At 32.8% G+C, this 21028-nt stretch overlaps 1 protein-coding gene across 5 annotated transcripts in view; it reads right to left on the reverse strand.

Annotated features, from left to right (window-relative positions):
* Positions 1–21028, reverse strand: part of SPOCK3 (SPARC (osteonectin), cwcv and kazal like domains proteoglycan 3) — a 482228-nt gene that overhangs the window by 122240 nt on the left and 338960 nt on the right. For all 5 annotated transcript variants that reach the window (XM_065545673.1, XM_005556250.4, XM_074040734.1 and 2 more), the window contains one exon: positions 15297–15411. In XM_065545673.1, the coding sequence (XP_065401745.1) occupies positions 15297–15411 (115 nt within the window). The remainder of the gene's footprint in view (positions 1–15296; positions 15412–21028) is intronic.

The following is a 21028-nucleotide window of genomic DNA, read 5'->3' on the forward strand; positions in this document are numbered from 1 at the left end:
GCATATTTAAAAATAAGAAGCTGAAATTAGGTATTGTTAAAATATTTACTTTTAGAAAAAGTAAATAGTTCAAAAATCCCAAGTTAGTTTATATAGTCTTAGATTTTCTAGTAGGTATGATATTTTTGTCTATATTATTAATTTTAATGGTGAAATAATCATGACATTCCTTTTAGTTATTCATACAGCATTTTCTATAATGTAAAGGATATTATTCCTGTCTACAACACTAGAAGTTAGAAGACAAACGATTGAAGCTTTGACATATCAAGGGAATATGCTATTTTATCCAGAATTAAATTCTATTTACCAATTCTATATTCAAAATAAAGACTTTTCTGATATCGAAGCTCCTAAAAAGTTTACCATACCCACACACTCTTTAAGAAAATATTAACATACCATGCTCATGGATAGGAAGAATCAATATCGTGAAAATGGCCATACTGCCCAAGGTAATTTATAGATTCAATGCCATCCCCATCAAGCTACCAATGAGTTTCTTCACAGAATTGGAAAAAAAAAAAAAACTGCTTTAAAGTTCATATGGAACCAAAAGAGAGCCCGTATTGCCAAGACAATGCTAAGTCAAAAGAACAAAGCTGGAGGCATCATGCTACCTGACTCCAAACTATACTACAAGCCTACAGTAACCAAAACAGCATGGTACTGGTACCAAAACAGATATATGGAACAATGGAACAGAACAGAGTCCTCAGAAATAATACCACACATCTACAGCCATCTGATGTTTCAAAAACCTGAGAAAAACAAGAAATGGGGAGAGGATTCCCTAGTTAATAAATGGTGCTGGGAAAATTGGCTAGCCATAAGTAGAAAGCTGAAACTGGATCCTTTCCTTACTCCCTATATGAAAATTAATTCAAGATGGATTAGAGACTTAAATGTTAGACCTAATACCATAAAAACCCTAGAAGAAAACCTAGGTAATACCATTTAGGACATAGGCATGGGCAAGGACTTCATGTCTAAAACACCAAAAGCAACAGCAACAAAAGCCAAAATTGACAAATGGGATCTAATTAAACTAAAGAGCTTCTGCATAGCAAAAGAAACTACCATCAGAGTGAACAGGCAACCTACAGAATGGGAGAAAATTTTTGCAATCTACTCATCTGACAAAGGGCTAATATCCAGAACCTACAAAGAACTCAAACAAATTTACAAGAAATAAACAAACAACCCCATCAAAAAGTAGGCAAAGGATATGAACAGACATTTCTCAAAAGAAGACATTCATACAGCCAACAGACACATGAAAAAATTCTCGTCATCACTGGCCATCAGAGAAATGCAAATCAAAACCACAATGAGATACCATCTCACACCAGTTAGAATGGTGATCATTAAAAAGTCAGGAAACAACAGGTGCTGGAGAGGAAGTGGAGAAATAGGAACACTTTTACACTGTTGGTGGGATTGTAAACTAGTTCAACCATTATGGAAAACAGTATGGCGATTCCTCAAGGATCTAGAACTAGAAGTACCATATGACCCGGCCGTCCCATTACTGGGTATATACCCAAAGAATTATAAATCACGCTGCTATAAAGACACATGCACACGCCTGTTCATTGTGGCATTATTCACAATAGCAAAGACTTGGAATCAACCCAAATGTCCATCAGTGACAGACTGGATTAAGAAAATGTGGCACATATACACCATGGAATACTATGCAGCCATAAAAAAGGATGAGTTTTTTTGGACTCGGGAAGGGGAACATCACACACCAGGGCCTATTATGGGGAAGGGGGAGGAGGGAGGGATTGCATTGGGAGTTATACCTGATGTAAAGGACGAGTTGATGGGTGCTGATGAGTTGATGGGTGCAGCACATCAACATGGCACAAGTATACATATGTAACAAACCTGCATGTTATGCACATGTACCCTAGAACTTAAATAATAATAACAAATTAATACCTTAACAATATTATTATTAATACCTTAATTATAATATTATTATTAATAATACCTTAATATTATTATTATTAATACCTTAATAATAAAAAAAGAAAATATTAAGGCATATAGCTGTAGTCAAGAAAACCAAACAAGACAATATAAGAAAATGGAAAATATTAAATTAGAATAATTATGGACATAGAGTAGGAGTGCAAATTACAAGTATTACAGATGAGAATTTGCTGCAGGTTTAGGACTGAACAGGTCTGGATTGGAAGAGAGTGTAGAAAGGTCTAGAACAGACAAAGTGCCAAGTGAAGAGCAAGTGGTTTCTAAGCAGCAGAAAGCTGTGATGTTGCCACATTTTCAGAAATTTGGTCAGTAATTGAAACAACTCTGAAAGAATTTAGACAGTTTACTACTCATGGCACAGCAGGTAGCAAAAGCTTCTTCTTGTTCACATGAGTTCCCATTGCCCCTTAAATCCCACAGAGGCAACAGGAGTCAGTCCAGTGGAAGGTGGAGCACACAGATCTGTGGCACATCTGAGGAGCATGGGGCTCAGGAAAAGCACAACCTATATGGGATTAGGAGCAAACTTACTCGCTGTTGCCTTGGAAGAAGGCATTACCTTTACTACCGTGGGAAGTAAACAAATCTCAGAGAAGTGAGGGTCTTTGTTATAGTCTAATTCAATAAGTCCATTCACTAACTTGAAGGGAAACATTCTTCCGGATGCTTGCTTGGAAAGACAGTTCAAGACTTCTGAGCACGCTGTGGAGAATTGATTTCCTACATGCTGGGAATGTGACTGGTATATTCTTACAATTTCAGACTAAAGAATTTTGAAAATATGGCAATGGAATTTTGTTCTTTCCTCTTGACGAAAAAGAAAGCTATTTAGAAGCTCCATGGAAGAGAGTTAAGAAACTGAAGAAACAAAAACTTATGGCCTGGGGAAAACAATTAGCATAAAATAAATACACATAAAAGTAAAAGCAAAAACATATCAAAGATCATGTTAACTAAAATTTGGCATGATTTTAAGCAAATGAAAATATTGAATAGATGATCCATCCGGTCTTGGCATTCTAGTTTAATTGGCACAAGGACATACAGCATTTTATAGTGGTGATGAACATGTATATGTAGCATAATATACTGTATTATAGTAAAAATTATTTACAAACAATATTAATAGTATTTGCTGATTTTTAACATTTAGTGTCAAACTCCAGACTAATCACGAAAAACTTGTTTTAGTTAAGTAATAATATTTAAGAGTAAAAAAACATAAAATATATGTAGGTGAAGGAAGTCGGGATGAATGAGCAGAAGTTGTTGTAAAATTAAGGGTGCTGGTGACACTTTTCTGAACTTGATGGAACAAGAAATATACAAAATATACACTTATCAAAAGGTTAAAAATTACCAGTGAGATAACTGTAGTAATAATTCACTATCACTATGGGAAGTTTGAGGTAGAGAAATAAGATAAATACTTATTTTTCAAAATAGTAACTATTGTCTCTAATTGATGCATTATCAGTGAAGGGATACACACATTAAAGTTACAATAGAAACAACCAAAAGAATGAAATACCCTAGTGGTTAAAGTGGTTACCGCTAATCAATAAAACAGGATTTTAAGGGTTTGTGCAAGAGCAATTGATCTCATTATATTTTGATTTGTGCTAGTTAGCATTTTACCATGTACACAAATTATTTTGTGCCCAAAAATTCTCTTACAGAAACCGAAATTCTGAACCTCTCAGAGCCATATTAGACTTATTGTAGATTGTGATTCAAAAAGTAGATTTCTCTGCAGCTATTTTCTCTGGTATCATTGAACATTCCTTGATTACTCTTGCTTTGGGTAAATTCTGACATTAGAGTTGAGATATTTCTTTTATGGTGTTGAAACTGCCAAATTTTAAGCAAAGTGTTCCATTACAGAAAAAAAATAAATAAATAAAAGCAATTAAAGCTCTCACGTTCAGAAAACATAAGCTAAATACTAATAAATATGAATGTATTCTTAGGCAAATGTAACAGGATTTAAAGCAGGTGCTATTAAATATCAGATCTTTGGTAGGGATAGAAAAAAAAAAAAAAGAATGAAAATCTCAAAAGGGCAGTGAACAGGAGGTAAAATGGTTCCACAATCCATTTCAGAGTACATTATAATGTAAAAGTTCTCATTAACAGGTCATTTTTGTTCAGCAATAAACCATACTTTTACTCCTACAGATGATTTGGGGAAAATAAATTAAAATTCTTGGACTGATTTTTTTGTTTGCAGTAATAACTTCATTACAAGTGATTTTACATTTAACTGATGCTACTAATGATGTAAAAATAGTAGAAACAGTAATAATTTTGCCAATAAGTAGAAATTTGGTATAAATATACTTTACAAGAAATGCACAGAAAAGATTAATTAGTAATATATTAAGTAAATCATCTATTGCTACCATAACTATCATCCTGCATCACTTTGGAAATATGAAAAATGCTACCAGGAAAGATGTAAACAAAATGGCTGGGTTCAGTGGCTCACGCCTGTAATCTCAGCACTTTGGGAGACTGAGGCAGGTGGATCACCTGAGGTCAGGAGTCGAGACCAGCATTGCCAATATGGTGAAACCCCGTCTCTACTAAAAAAAACACAAAAATTACCCGGGCAACGTGATGTATGCCTGGAATCCCAGCTACTCAGGAGGCTGAGGCAGGAGAATTGCTTGAACCCGGGGGGCGAAGGTTGCAGTGGGCCAAGATCACACCACTGCAATCCAGTCTGGGTGACATCTCAAAAAATAATTTAAAAAAAGATATAAACAAAACTTCCAAGGAGAGAAAAATAAATGATGCATGTTTACTTGTTGGCATCTCAGAATATTTATTATGTAATATTTCATGAAAATTTGGCTCCCAAATATGTACACTTATAAGAAGTTGTCCAAAATCATAGGCACATAGGCCAATAAATTTTTAGACTTGCAACAAGCAACCCCAAATGATTTAAAATTGCTTCTTTAAAATGTATATTTAACTCGTGGCTTGTAGTAAGTTCATTTTAAAAATACAATGTCAATTCTTTATGTATCTCTGCTTGGTAAAATAATACAAATACTCAAGTTATTTCACACATATCGCCAAAATTATATACTGTTATTGAAGGAACACATAACCTATGACCATAACAGAAAGAGAGACTCCAAAGGGCTAGTAAGACACTGTAATTAGGAAGCAGCAATCATCTCTTCAAATCCTTGCTTTGGTGCTTATCAGTTGTGTGACTTTAGACTGGTTACGTAACTTCTCTGTGGCTCAGGTTAATCATGTGTAACGTGAAGAAAGGATACAAATAGCATCCACATCCTAGGGCTTTGTGAGGACTAGATGAAACAAGATATTTAAATAATACATGCAGCTAAAGGAGTGTCCAGCATATACTAATAAGGGCAAAATGATATTAGTTTAGCCCTTTTACTTTAAAGTGGCTATGAATTTATGTTCAACAAATTTAAGAGATTTAACCAAAGTTTACAAAAGTGACAAACCTGGGTTAAAATCAGTCTCTTAATTAAAAACACATAAATATGCAGAGCGTAGATAGTGAAGGCAGAAAGACTATCTGGTAACTATTTTAAGTTAAAGAAGTGTCTCTTCACTTTGGAACTTCAGTTTCCTCATGTTCCCAGCGGTTTACTAATAAGAGTTACAGCCAGGCACGATCATGATGGCTCATGCCTGTAATCTCAGCGCTTGGGGGCCTGAGGTAAGAGGATTGCTTGAGGCCAGGACTTAGAAACCAGCCTGAGCAACATAGTGAGACTCTGTCTCTACAAAAACAAAAATTAAAAAAAAAAAATTAGCCAGGTATGGTGGCGTGCACTTATAGTTCTAGTTACTCAGGAGGCTGAGGTGGGAGGATCACTTGAGACCAGAACTTTGAGACCAACCTGGGAAACATAGTAAGACTTTGAGTCTAAAAAAAAAGTGTAAGATTTAAAAGAAAATACATATTTTGAGAACTAAATGAAATGACAAAGGCAAATTACCTTGCATATAGTAAATGCCAGATAAATGTTATTTTCACCACTTTCTCTCATATTTTACATTTGTACTGTGTTCTCTGAACTCCACTGAAACAAATTATATGTCGGGAATGGGGGATGGGACAGCAGCGGGAGAAGAAACATTTATTGGATACTGATATGGTTTGGATCTGTGTCCCAGCTCATATCTCATGTTGAATTGTAAGCTCCAGTGTTGGAGGTGAGACCTGGTGGGAGGTGACCGGATCATGGGGGCAGTTTCCCCTGGGTACTGTCCTGAGTTCTCATAAGATCTGGTTGTTTAAAAGTGTGTACCATCTCCCTCTTCTCTCTCTGCCTCCTGTTCTGGCCACGTAAGACATGCCTGCTTCCCTTTTGTCTTCTACCATGATTGGAAATTTCCTGAGGCTTCCTGAGCAGTAGAAGCCCTGACGCTTCCCGTACAGTCTGCAGAACTGTGAGCCAATTAAACTTCTTTTCTTTATAAATTACCAATCTCAGGTATTTATTTATAGGAGTGAAAGAACAGACCGATACAGATACCTACTATATATGTCAAGTAATTTGTTCACTTTATTTTACTGAACTCCCGCTAGACTGAAGTTGCTTTTTCTATAGTTACTACTGATACTCTAATTGCTGAAATCTGTGGTCATTTCTCAGCGGTCATATTACTGAACATTCCTTCTGTAGTCAAGGGTCAAGCTCTTTATCTCTTTCAAGTCAGAATCATTCCTCCGCTTCTGGTACACTGTTCTCTCCTGTTTCTCCTTAAGTCCTCCACAGATTCTTCCTCCTTCTCTGACCCATGCATGCTAGTCTTTTCCGGAACTCAGACACTGCTTTTCTCACTTTCTGTTCCTCAGTGGATTTTGTTCATTCTCATGATTTGATGTATTACCTGTAAATTCTCCAGCATTTACTTTAGAAGAACCCAGACTACTTCTCTTAAATGGGTAAAGGCAAATGTGTCTACACTTGGTTTGGCCATTGACACCTTAAAAACACTATGTCCCATATTGAAATTAACAACTTTCCCATGTCGTTTGAATTCTCTAACAATTTTTCCATCTGGGTTTTATCACCATAATCTTCTCAGGAGTTATCATTAATTCTCCTCTCCTTTCCTAAAGTCAATTGACAAGGCATAACCATTTAACTTCCTAAACATTTCTTAAATCTATCATCTGCTTCCTATCTCTGATATTTTAATCACAATCATTTCAAGCCTCAATTCTTACCAACTTCCTAACTGCTCATGCTCCTCCATTCTTGAACCACCATGTTTCACCTTTATCTATCCCTCATTAAGTATTTAAAAATCCATATATAACATTTCTCATGAATGTTGAATTCACTGAAAATCTTTGTGGACTGGTATGTTCAATAATTTGCTAAATATATTATTTCTTTGTTATATTATTCCATATTTATCTATAGACTTTGTAATATAATTTCCAAATAAACTAATCTAATACTGAAAAGATGTGTTGTAATAAAAACTCAGAAAACCATACCAACTTTCAAGATATACTTTTAACTTAGTTGTTATATAGAATAAAATGTAATACAATTTTACTTTTGTAATGTTTTTGAAATTTAAAAAATTCACAGGCATAGTTTACATTAACATGTAAATAGAAACATCAGTCACATAGTTGCATTTTTTTCCTTTTCTTATTTAGTCACTTGCAAAATATCTAAAGTTTGTTATTTGCAAATAACAGAAAATGATATATCCATAACAGAAACTATTTACTACTAAGATAAATTAATGTAGTAAATTGATAAATAGTAATTAACCAAGGAATTTCAAAGTATAATTACAAAATAAAAAAGTATAGAATTGTATATACAGTGTCTTTACTTCAACTAACTTACTTGTATCAAATATATTTTACAGAAAAAGAATTCATTTTTATTTATTACTTTTAATTCAATATGGCTTCATTATTTCTTTTCGTTCCACAAAACATAGATAATATTTGTCCTGTATCTAAAATTGACAGTCTTTGAGAATTTTTTCCTATTTCTGAAATATCAAAACAATTTCTTTATGAGGCTCTGTAAATACTGCATTCATTTTGCTTTCCTTTCTTATTTTGAGGCTTAAAATTATCATGAGATCCTGAAATCCTCCTAGATTTTTTAAGCTGATAAGTTACATAAAGAAACTATAAGCTCAAATATCATTTCAAGAGACTGTTCAGAATGTGTGATGCTAAACTTCAAATGTATTTCATTATTCTTCTATGTACATAAGGATTTCACAGAAGATCTTCTAACTACAAAGCAATTGACCTCATTTATATATTTGGAAAGCTAATACATTCTATATTAGAATTGTAATAGCAAACATCTCCTTACTATTGTACATTATATATAATATTGGTACAAGTAAATGCTGTTGAATATGTGGTAGATCATACTTTTTAAGACACATACTCGGTGGAAAGGGGGATGACAGCCATGTGCATTGTGGAAGTAATATTTGATTTTGCACTATTATATGTTGGCATATAATTGTTATTTATTTCCTTCCTTATAATAAGCTTGAATGGCATGTGGTTTCTATGTTAGAATTAAAATGTGTAAAGCACACTTAAGGTAAGATCAGCATGATATAAGTTAAAGTGTAGAGATAGTCTGAAAAACAGTATCACTCCCTCCAGGGTAACTTAATGTGCTTTTTCAAGAAATGTACTCATCTTAACATATAGATCTCAGGAAAAGAGTTCACCAATATCAACATCTTAATATATCTCAACATATCCATTTTAAACCAAGAAATGCTCAGTTTCTGATTTCATCTTCTGGCCAAACCACACTGTATCGTGGTGCTGATGGGGCTTTCATCAATTCTGATTTGTCGGGACCCAGTTCAAACTTGTTAAATATTTGGACTATGACCACTGCTTTTAAGTGAGTGCTTATATTGCATTTTGTAAATAGTTATCTTAAAAGAACATGCCATATTATGTATTGGAAAGGAGTTAAACAAAGAATAAGTATAAATGTCCTTTAGTGCTACAAGAATTAATACAGAGCTATTTCTCACTTTTATATCTGATAACATACAACCACATAAACTCAAAATTCAAAATTTCTAAGTAAAATTAGTAGGGAAGTTAAAATTTAGTCCAACATTAGTTTCATAGATAATGTAAAATATTTGTGTAAAATATGAAATTTATTATTTCACACGAAAATAGTCTTCAGAGAGGACATTGAAAACTGTCCCCTTTCAGGTTTGTTCTGTTTTCAGACACATTAATTTAATCCAAGAACATATTTCAAAAAATCCAAATAAGTAAAACTTTATTTTTATTATAAATCATTATGCAACACTTGCCAATAAACTCACTTAATTTTATTTATCCATGGATCCAATTAAACAAAATTACAGAAGAACTTATCATTTATGAATATACTATATTAGCTATGGAGAAGCATGCATGTTGCAAGAGTATATTAATACACTGATGTTCATCTGTTTCTCATTGAAAATTAATTCCATAATTCAGAGGATATAAAAAAATTCCATCATACAAAATTAAATGTTAAAACTAAATTATTCACCACTTGGAAAAAGGCATACATTAATTCTTAATCAATAATACTTTTTCCTTAAATCAGTTAATTTATAATCATAGCACAATAATGAAATAAATTTTGTTTCTTGATAGAGTTCCATAGCATTCAGAGTACTGAAATGAATAATGGAAAAAATGACTGTGTCAGATTATAGAATAACTCAGTCCCATACCTTCTCATATTGTAAATAAAATCTACAGGCTTTGTAGTTTAATATGGAAAGAAAACTAAAGTTTACAAACCGATACTCATTGTCCCCACATCCATCTACAAGTAATACAATCAGTCTCAGATGAAGTATCTTTTGTTAAATAAACAGCATCTTTTTGTTTGTTGTGGTTGTTGAATGCTCTCTGACCCCACGCCAAAATTTCATGGATACCAATGATCTCTGATATGAGGAGGACTCATTACAAATCCTTCTCAAACGTGTGTCTGGTGTGGGTCCCAAGAAAGAATAAGAGCAAGCACAAGATTTTTGTACTGCTGGACCCATTGTACTTAGAAATGCATGGCTCACCTCAAGGGCCAAGGTTTGAAAAAAATGTCTTTTAGTAACTCATGACAACAGCATATGAATCATTACAAACTGCTTTCTTTTAACAGTGCTTAATTTGCATTTTAATACACACATTCTGATAGAAATTGTCAAAAATCAAGTGATAAAGAATTTAAGAAAATTTAAATAATGTCACAAAATTATAACTGCCAAAACATAAAAGAATGAAAGTACAGTCATTAACAAATGTGTCCAGATGGTAGTTCACTGTTATCTTTCCTGATGACTTTGATCACCTAGAAAAACTATTTTTAATTACAAAATAATACAATGTCCATTTAAGCCTAATAATTGTATCAAGAAGCAGTATATAACTACATATATCTCTATATATCCCTCTCTCTGTATCTGTAAATATATGTTGCAATGGCCAGTAGCTATAGAAGAATGTGAAAGACTTGTCAAAGAAAATGACCAATAATAACTTTCAGGCTAAAGAATTTTTTACTGATGAGTTGTTTCAAGCTCTCAATGTAGAGATATTTTGCAAAATATGCAAATACATACTATTAACTATAGAAAAAATTAAATCTCTTCAATTTTTGTCACCCAATATGATGTTAAAAGCACCACAAATAAAATTACAAATGGCATTTAATATATGAAAAAGTCATGTAATTTACTAGGATTCAACAGCATTTTACAGGTATAATCTGTTGAAATGAAATATAAATGCAAAGATGGTTAAATTTGAGGAAATATATCCATAAATCCCAATGATTCATATATTTTATATTTTACAGATGAAGAAACGAGACTCGTAAACTTAATTATATAGCTAAGAACCACACAGCAGTGAAGGACTGGAATTCTAAAATTTATACCCTTAATGAATAAATTAGGCTACTCCACAGGATAACAATGCATAAATCAGAAAGAAATTCCATAAACTGGTTAAACACACACACACACACACGTGCACATGCACATACACACTTAGGATTAAAGTCTAGTATATAGGATAACAGATTATATGAACAAAGCAAAAAGAGAAATTTGATAAGTTACATGATTCTCAGCTCCCAATAAAAGAAACCTCTAGTTGTATTTTTTAAAATGCAGATGAGGATTAGTAGGAATTATCAACCAAGGGCCCAGAAAAATAAGCTAGTCCTTTCGGTTAGCATTCTATAAATCACCTAGATTACTAAATTCAGAATTATCTTAGAGGGATTCTTTTTCCTTGTCCGTCATATCCAATTGGAATTAAAGTCTTGTGAATTTCATCTCAACAATATTACCCCAATTCAATTTCTCCTGTTATTTCTTCATCTACTATCCTCGTTGGGACTTGGTTGCCTTATTTCTAAAATAACCACCCACCCCAACTTCAAACAAACAAGCAAAAATTGTCTCAGTAACATAAGTTTCTCTACGATTTACTAGAAACCGTTAACTCTTTTCAAGTAAAACTTAGAAAAACAGTTTTGGAAATGTTAACTCTTTGCTCAAGAACATAAACATTTTCATATGTCTGACTGAGATAGATTAATTCCAAAGCTTTCATGTCTGGCAATGACCAATTTGCACTGTATCCTCCTTGAAAGTATTCTGTATCCTAGAACAAAGGGATGGTTTTCTTGAAGGTGCCCAAGGCCTTTAGGGTTCCATGTTCCTTTTCTACTTCCTTCACTTTTACCCAGCTTCACCTGTTACTTTTTAAAATAGGTTATTTTCCTTCTCTATTCAGGCTTCACTGAAACTCAACAATTCAAACTATCAAGATGCATAAAGAGTATGTGTTTATATGCATGTTGGGGTTAAAATATTCAAACTGATATAACTTGAAATGAATTAAATTTTAAGAGTTTAGATATATAGAACTATAAAACTCATAATCATAAGAAAAGTAGTTTGAACTTTGGAATACCCAAATTTGAGACAAACAGAAAATGTCAATTAAAATGATCTTTTGATTCTAACCAGTGAAATTAATAACCAAATGGAGCACTTTAGATATGTCATACGTCTAAAGTTTACCGTGCTTATGTACCACTGCTGTGTAGACAACTTAAGATTTGTCTAAGGTAGAAAAATCCTACTGAAAAATAAATGCTTTCTACAATATTTTTCGATGTTATTTTTCAGTGAACTTCTGTCTTGCACGTCCTTTCTAATTCTTAGGATTGCGTTATACACACATACACACACACACATAAAATCTGTGGAAGATGGTCTATTCATAGACTATGCTCACAATTATGAATCTCATATATTCCTAGCCGTAAAAATATTAGAGGCCTCTAAAAATCAGCTGAAATATCAATATTATTTGAATGAATTTGACCTACTTTACAAATAATACTTTTTATTTGCAATTGAAAAACAAATTAACAAAAAAAGATGGAAGAAAAGGAGGGAATCCATTAAAGGACCCCAAAGCACTGGCCTTTGTAATACTAAATGTATGAGTTAGAAAAGGAGAAAAGTGTATAGTTACGTTACTATTGAAGGGTGTATGCTTATCTATTTATGTAAAGTCAGAATCTAGGGTTTAAATCATGGAATGTATGTGTTTTTATTTATTTAAAATACTTGAATGTATGTATTTGGACCAATTTATGCACATTTGTTAATAAGTACATTAGAGAAATAGAGGAAAACTTTATTCATACTTTATGAAGAAAACCTACATTTATTAGTTTTAATGCATTTCAGGTAGAATTAAAGATTCTGATCGTAACATAGGAAAACATATTATGGTGCCAATTTGACCTCAAATATATGAAGTCAGAAAGATTTAAGAAATATCTCATTGCTGGTAGTTTATTCCTCACATTTTCTAGAACAGAGATGATATTAAATAGAATTTCCTGCACTGTACAGTCTACCTAAGGCATGCTTCTAATGTAAATGACAGTTGAAAGATTAGAAATGATACTAAACTCAGTCTCATATTTCCCCTGTCTCTCAGCCTTTGGCACTGTGTAGAAATGACACTCAAAATTGACTCTGTTTTTCCATAGCAGGTAGCAAAATCCTATACTTGCGTTGCCCTGACAATTTGTCAGAGCATTAGTTTAAATTCTTCTTGCCTCTCTTTCTACGCACAATTGAACACAAATGATCCTTATCCCTTGATGATATGACTTTTAAAAGTTTGCTTCTTGATATATTAATATACACACTATACAGAAAATTTGAGTAATGTGAAAAATAATTATTGCTTATTCACAAGAGATCCTCTTTTCAGATGTATTACCTTCCATCTTTAATGCACATAGAGTTCCTTTTGCAGCTTGTGGTTGATTATCATAAATTAATACTACATCAAAAATACCTTTTCATTCAAAAATCAGTCTAAATACAGGAAACCTCATTGAAGTAAAATCTCATTGAAAGGCTGTGATACATTAGAGATATACACTTACTATGACATTTCAAATGTTGTGCTTAATAGCCTTCAGTGAAAACATTGGCTCATGGATAGTGAACCTGGTAGGACTTGTTTCTCACCTGAAGCGATTTTCAAAGATAAATGTGGTCAATTGTGTCTTCAATTTAATTGTGAAAATATACTCCATCAGGAGTGGTAATGAGGAAGGCACAAACATCAAAGAATTTCATTTAAAATAAAACCACAATTAGCTTTTGGATTATCTGGGAGCTAATTAGTATATTCAAGTTGGTACTGAAAGTCTTTATTTGTGCCATGTTGAAAACGGTGGATTGGAGGAGATGAGGGCTGAGGACTACAGAAGGACCCACAGTGGTCAAACTTAGACTAGGGCGAGTCAGCAAGGTTGAGGCTTAAAGAACAGGGCTCCTGGGCAACATACATGGTGCAGTGTATACTGCTTGGGTGATGGGTGCACCAGGATCTTACAAACCACCACTAAATAACTTACTCATGCAGCCAAATACTACCTGTGCCCCAATAACTTATGGAAAAAAAAGAACAGGGCTCCTGGAAGGCAGTGTGGCATCTCTCTTCTACCAACTGGTGTCATTCTTCATATGATCTAATGATTGAACACTAATTTACCATTAATTTTCAAATCAACTAATTTATTTTTGAATAATAAAATTAACTAGTCTCTCTTAAAGGCAATGCGATAACATTTAGTTTCATTTTGTTTTTTCATCTTAAATATTACTTAATGAGTTAAGACCAATACAAGTGGCACAACTGAGGTTTGGAAGTTATATCTGTAATAAAATATTTATATGGTATTGTAATATGGAATAAGTATATCATGCTCAACGAAATACATAAGTTTATATTAAAGAAATTTCATACTCAATACATTTTTACTATTTGAATATCCATTCTTCACATTTTTAAGGAAAAAGGGGAAAAATTACTTATCCACAGTAATAAGGGCATCCAATAATAATTATTAGGAGAGTTCAATAGTAATAAATTATATGATAACTGTTGAAGACAGTACTCTAATGCTCTAAAATATCTTTTGACTTAAAGATGTATCTATTCTCCACACTTCCTTCTTTATCCAGAGGTGCTAAGGACTGGAGCTAGCAGCCATGGAGACTTTTTACAAGGGAATAAACAATATTTCAAATATAATAATGATACCATGTACACTATAATAAATAATCTTAAGAAAAGTCAGGTTATATACTATAGTACATATCTGGTTAAATGCATTTTATTTTTATTAGATAGTAAACTAATGAAAACAATGATTAAAGACTTCATCTGGTCAAAAAAAAGTTTAACTTATACAATTATTACACAGGAAATTATGAAACACAAACTGCATACATGGGGCAGGCATCTTTATTTAAAATGGTTAGTATTAATTGAGCAGTTGCAGATCTGATCAAACAACTTAATTACTTACTGCTTTATCAATAATCAGTTTGCTGCTCTAAAAGAAAAATATAGATCTAAAACACATGTTTTAGACACAACTATTTACAGAATGCATTGGTTTAGATTTCTTCTATATGATGAGCACATAGGAAAGAAGTATCTAGTTATTACTATCAAAATAAATATAAATCTATAGAAAATCTTTTTTGCTATAATAGTTGAGACTAACAGGAAAATATCTTCAATAAAAATATAAATGATATTAGGCATTTTTATAAGAACAAACTTCACTGTGTATTTAATGACAACATTTATTGCAAAACATTTTAGTAGAGAGGGATGAATGTAAAATTATAAATATATTTTTGTCACTTACCTCTCTCAACATTTCTGCTTGTACTGGTGGGCTTATCTGAAGGACATGGGCAATGTCCTTCACATTTGACTGAGATCTGTTTTCCTAAGACACATGCCTGATATTCTAGTTTGCACTGTATAAAAAGAGAAAAGAAAGTAATTCAAATGCTTTAGTTATATCAGCAGAAACTCAAGAAATTTTTAGAAAGAAAGGTAATTTTATGCATATAATTTGGAGATTTTTCCATGAGCTAATACATCTCCAATACTAAAGTACAGTTTTACACACTTACATAGTGTATCACTGCTCCGTAAAGAAGGCAGAAACGCAGTTGCCTTGGTATCATTTTAGTGAACAATCACTGAGAAATATAGTAGTTTTAAAAGTCCTTCTTAGTTTGCCAGATCTATTACATGACATGAATAGAAAATTTTAGAATCAAATGGAGAGAGGCATTACATAGAGTTTGACAGTACATCTCTTGAGCTTCTTAAATGTAATCTCGGTTTTGGTTACTTAAGTAAGCATGTCTTCTCTTACTTATTGAACTCTAAGTTTTGGCTACAGAGACTCTATGCATCAGTCTTTAGCCAGTGGCTTACACAGCATCAAATGGCCCATCTTATATCACCCTAGGCAAAGAATTATAAAATATATATTTGTAAATTGATGTGTTTGTCAAATAGTTCTATAGTTTCTTGTGGCTTCCCACAAACATAGCACTATAGCTCCAACACACATTCATACACATAGAGAACAAACATATATATTTACATACAAAATAAATCAAATAATTATGTAGCCTTTATATAATATACTCTGTGTGCATATATATTTCACATGTACTTTTGGTGTGATGATGTGCTTAGTGTCTCTCTAATCCTTGTGTGCAAATGGTTTTTAGACTGAATTTCCCATAGGTCTTACATTGGAATTAATGTGCATTTGTAATAAGATATTGTCACCTAAGAATGTTTCTACAAGCCCCAGACTTTATTTCACTTGTTTTACATAAAACAGTATAGCATGCCTCTCTTCTCTCCTGTGGTGCTTGTATGACCACAGGATTGAAAACAATTAAGACGGTGATGACAGTGCATTTCTGATTCCACCACACATGTAATGGAAAATGATAAATAAGTGGTCTAGAAGAGAGGAATGCCTGAATCTAAATTTTCTGCGTACCATCTTCTAAAAGTGATGGGGCTAGTTGCTCAAATGTTTTTAGCCTCAATTTTCCCATTAAAAATCTGGGGTAATGATACCTAATTTCCAGAGTTTCAAGAACCAAACAGCCAGTTTTTCTCCATGCAGTGGCTATCATGAACCAGGCTCTCGGTAAATGCTAGTAAAAGCTGAATACTCTTAAACAATTAAAAATATTATGACACATGAGATTTTCATTTGTTTGCTAACTTCTTAGTTTAGTTTTAGTTGTGTTTGGCTTGATTTTTTTTTTTTTTTTTTTTTTGTAAACATTACTCCTGGTAGAATTTTAAGCCTAAGTATCTTTCATTTATTTCTAAGATAATATTTTATAACTGCATATTTGACATGATTAAAAATTATACTCCCCGTTATGTGGTCAATTTTAGAATAAGTGTGATGTGTCGCTGAGAAGAATTTATATTCTGTTGATTTGGGATGGAGAGTTCTATAGATAGATGTCTATTAGGTCTGCTTGGTCCAGAGCTGAGTTCAAGTCCTGAATATCCTTATGAATTTTCTGTCTCGTTGATCAGTCTAAGATTGACAGTGGGGTGTTAAAGTCTCCTGCTATTATTGTGTGGGAGTCTAAGTCTCTTTGTAGGTCTCTAAGAACTTGTTTTATGAATCTGGGTGCTCCTGTATTGGGTGCATATATATTTAGGATAGTAACTCTTCTTGTTGCGTTGATCTTTTTACCATTATGTAATGCCCTTCTTTGTCTTTTTTGATCTTTGTTGATTTAAAATCTGTTTTACCAGAGATTAGGATTGCAACCCCTTCTTTCTTTTTTTTTTTTTTTTTTTTTTTGCTTTCCATTTGCTTGGTAAATCTTCCTCTATCCCTTTATTTTGAGCCTGTGTGCTCCATCTTTTAAGAGTCAATAATTATCTTCCTACTCTAAAAGAAATAGATCTTGCTAACTAAAGTAATATGACTTCTTTAGTGGTTACTGCCATAATTTACTCAGAGAAAATGATTTTAAAATTAAATAGGGTAGACTTTCTGGCTCCAATCGACAAATGCACCAGTGACTAATTTAATTCCGCTTCAGCTGATATCAAGAAGCACTGAATGCACCCAATAGCTAATCAGATTACTCATGTCTCTACAATATTTTTATTTTTTCTTGTCAAGTAACTCCTTAATGGACAGTTGAAATTCTTAACTAGCCTTGTGACAAATGATTAAAAATTGTTAAGGACTTTGAACAAGTTTATAGTAGCATATTGGTCCTTTCAAGAGAACAAAACACTTTCAATGGTATCATTATGTTTCATTATTTAATGCTTCAAAAATGGAAAAAAAATGCTTTTGTCAGTAAAATCACAGCGCATTTTTAAATGTAATTAAAAAGTCCAATATCTAATCAAAAGTAGACATAAATAGTTAAGCAATTATGAATGTTTTAGTGAAAGCCAAATGAATTATATGAAAGTTTGGAACTTCAAATTTAATATTCTGCACTGTAACTTCTCTTAACTTAATATTTCAGAACCCTGAACTGGCTCATATAATAATTCTGATTCATGACATAATTTAAGAAAAGTTCAGGAGCAACTGTTAGTGGTATATGAGCAGACAAAGCCAAAAGTCAATATTAATCTTAGCAAATATCAAATTTTACCATCTGAATATATGTTTATCTCCCTTCATACATGTGTTATACCACACTCATTTATGCTTTAAATGTAGTTTATTTAGCAGTGATTTTTAAAATATAAAGAACATAAAAGCCTGGCAAATACTTGAATGAAAAACAAACATACAACAACTATTAGTTTATTAATAACAGGAATCACATTTTCTGCCCAAAAGTTGATGAGTCATTTTTTACTTCGTTAGGCACTAGAAAAATAACTTACAAGAGAATTACATAATCTTTACAAAAATTTGGTTAATTCTTCATAAAAATATGTTTCACCTTTTAGCTTTCTTTCTCAAAATTACAATTTAAACATTTCAAAGCTGTCTTTATGATTTTCAGGAAATGATAAAATTATAGCTTTGCAAAAGTTACTTCATATGTGAAATGATTTCAGAATGATTCTACTCAACAACTTTTTTTCTGTGCATTTCTATGAAGAATAACAGAATCAGATGTATAGCAAATACGCCCTTTGTATATAATCATACGATTTTAGCTACTTTTTATCAGAAAGCTACTTAGTTTTACTCACTTATGAATTAATTTTGGAAAAAAATTCCATGGAGAATTTTACTCAAAGAATATCAGGACATTAAAAATGCTACTTTCAAATATTTTTTAGCTATATCCACTGATTGCATTCTAATTAATAATGTTCAATTTACTTAATTACCACAAAGCTGAAATATTTATAAAGGTATATGTGAACTAAAATATCACATAAAGGCCAAGCTCATTAGTCTATAATTACCAAAAAACGCAAATAATGTAGTGAAAGACATGATTAATGCATTCCTGATTATCTAAGACTCTGAGTATTGAAATCACTTAAGTTATGAGTTCTTGTGAAAAGCAAGCCTGCAGATGATTTTGACACTAGTCACAGAAAGTTATTTTATAGTCATTTGTTTAATAAGAGGATTGAAGAAGAAAATATGATCATACTATTGGACAAAAATGCAGCATATGAAAAAGATTCCACCTTCAGGGTCAGCAAACACTGGGACAGGCTGTTGTTACCAGTTTTCAAGCTGATGAAATCATCATGGCCCTGATATGTTAGAGCAGAGGTTTTCAGCTGGGGATAATCTCGCTCCCCACTTCTTGGGGACATTTGAGACATTTTTGTCACAACTGGAGGCAGAAGGGAGAGTGATTGTTTCTGGCATCTACTAGTTAGCAGCCAGGAATGCTGCTAAACATCTTACAATGCACATAACAGCCCCTACTGATAGAATAAAGATTTATCTGGCCTCAAATGTCAACAGTGCCTAGATTGAGAAGCCTTGATTAGGCATTAGTCTACTGTAATGCAATGAAAGGGTTAATTCAATTCTCAACCTCTCTTACATATTTCCCTTAAGAATTAGGAATTTTTTCTTGGGCATTCACTAAAGTAATCCATATAAAATAACAATTCTACAAAACAACTGCCAATAACAATTCTACAAACCAACTTAATTATCTAGAGAAACCAGAAAATACAAACCAGCTAAAACAAGAAAATATACAGTTGACAATGGCCTACTTTTGTTAAGGCACCACTATATGTCAAACACTGTGTTAAGCAGTTTAGATGTATTATTCTTTTGATCATAAAAATAAGATGCACATATTTTTACAATACATTTTTCAAATGAAGTTTAGAAAGCTTATGCAACTGATAAAAAATATATGGCTGAAATGGTATTCAAGCACTATTTTATAGTTCTAATGTAGAACAAGTACATAATCAGCAGAGAAATAGCAGCAATGTTATTTTTCTTATGGTAGCGATACAAGTTTTCATTCAAGTGAAAAAAAATCAGAAACTATGGAATGTCATGAATCACTTTTTTATTCCCCATTTTAATCTATCTTGGACGGACTAATGTATTATATTTTTAATGCCGTAAATAGCCAATATCAAAGCCATGCTTTGAACTCTCATAAACAGCATTCCTCATATTCAGCTGCAGCCAACCCTTTCCCAAGAAAACACCGTTCACTAAGATTCTTCTGATCCCTATTGAATGGTGTTTCCCATTCAAACATAACCACAAGAGGAAATGAAGACTCCAGCCTTAAATCCATTTGTTCATCCAATCAGGATATATCATTTACACAGAAATGCCTTAATTGTAGCATACATACACACACAGGAAGTTAACCCCAGTAACAGCGTTAAGAACCCCTGCACCACAGTGGACACTACACCATTGTTCTCTCTGTGGAACACTCTACATTTCATCACGGAATACCACCCTGCGTCATTGGAGGAGCATTTCCTTTTCTCACCAGAAACTTGATTTCAAAAAACTTCTTTTTATATCACAAAATGTTATATTAATAATATATCATACTGGCCTCACCACAGGGAAAGAAATGCTTGTACCACAGAGCAGGTGAGAATCATTTTCCTGCTTTCTTAATTCAATCAGAGGGAAGAGAGGCAAGTCCCTTGCAAAGACAACACTAGAGATGTGAGCATAGGTGCTCCTAGGCAAACTGAAAATGAGAAATGGACCCACAGAGTCCTGAGAATATTAAAATTATTAATTCAAGCAGTCTTTAATGCTCACAGATATGCAAGTTAATTTTTCATTATACCTTATGCTTCAAACTTTAGGCATTCAAGATAGCATCTAGAAACTGGGCATTGTAAAGGAGTAGTTGAATTTAAGCTAACTAAGCTGAGATGAGGGAAGTAAGGACACTACAACCCAGGCTAGTAAGTGCGCAATCCTTGTCATGTAGTCACGGACAAATTAAAATACTGCTCCAGTTGGTAACCAGATTAACCGACCAAGGAGAACTGCCAGGAAAATAAGTAACAAAACTATACCTAACCCTTAGCTTGCTAAACACATTCTCTCATATGTACTATATCCTTTGGACCAGTATATCTCTAATTTTC

Source organism: Macaca fascicularis, chromosome 5 (genome assembly GCF_037993035.2).
Source record: "Macaca fascicularis isolate 582-1 chromosome 5, T2T-MFA8v1.1".
Lineage (NCBI taxonomy): Eukaryota > Metazoa > Chordata > Mammalia > Primates > Cercopithecidae > Macaca > Macaca fascicularis.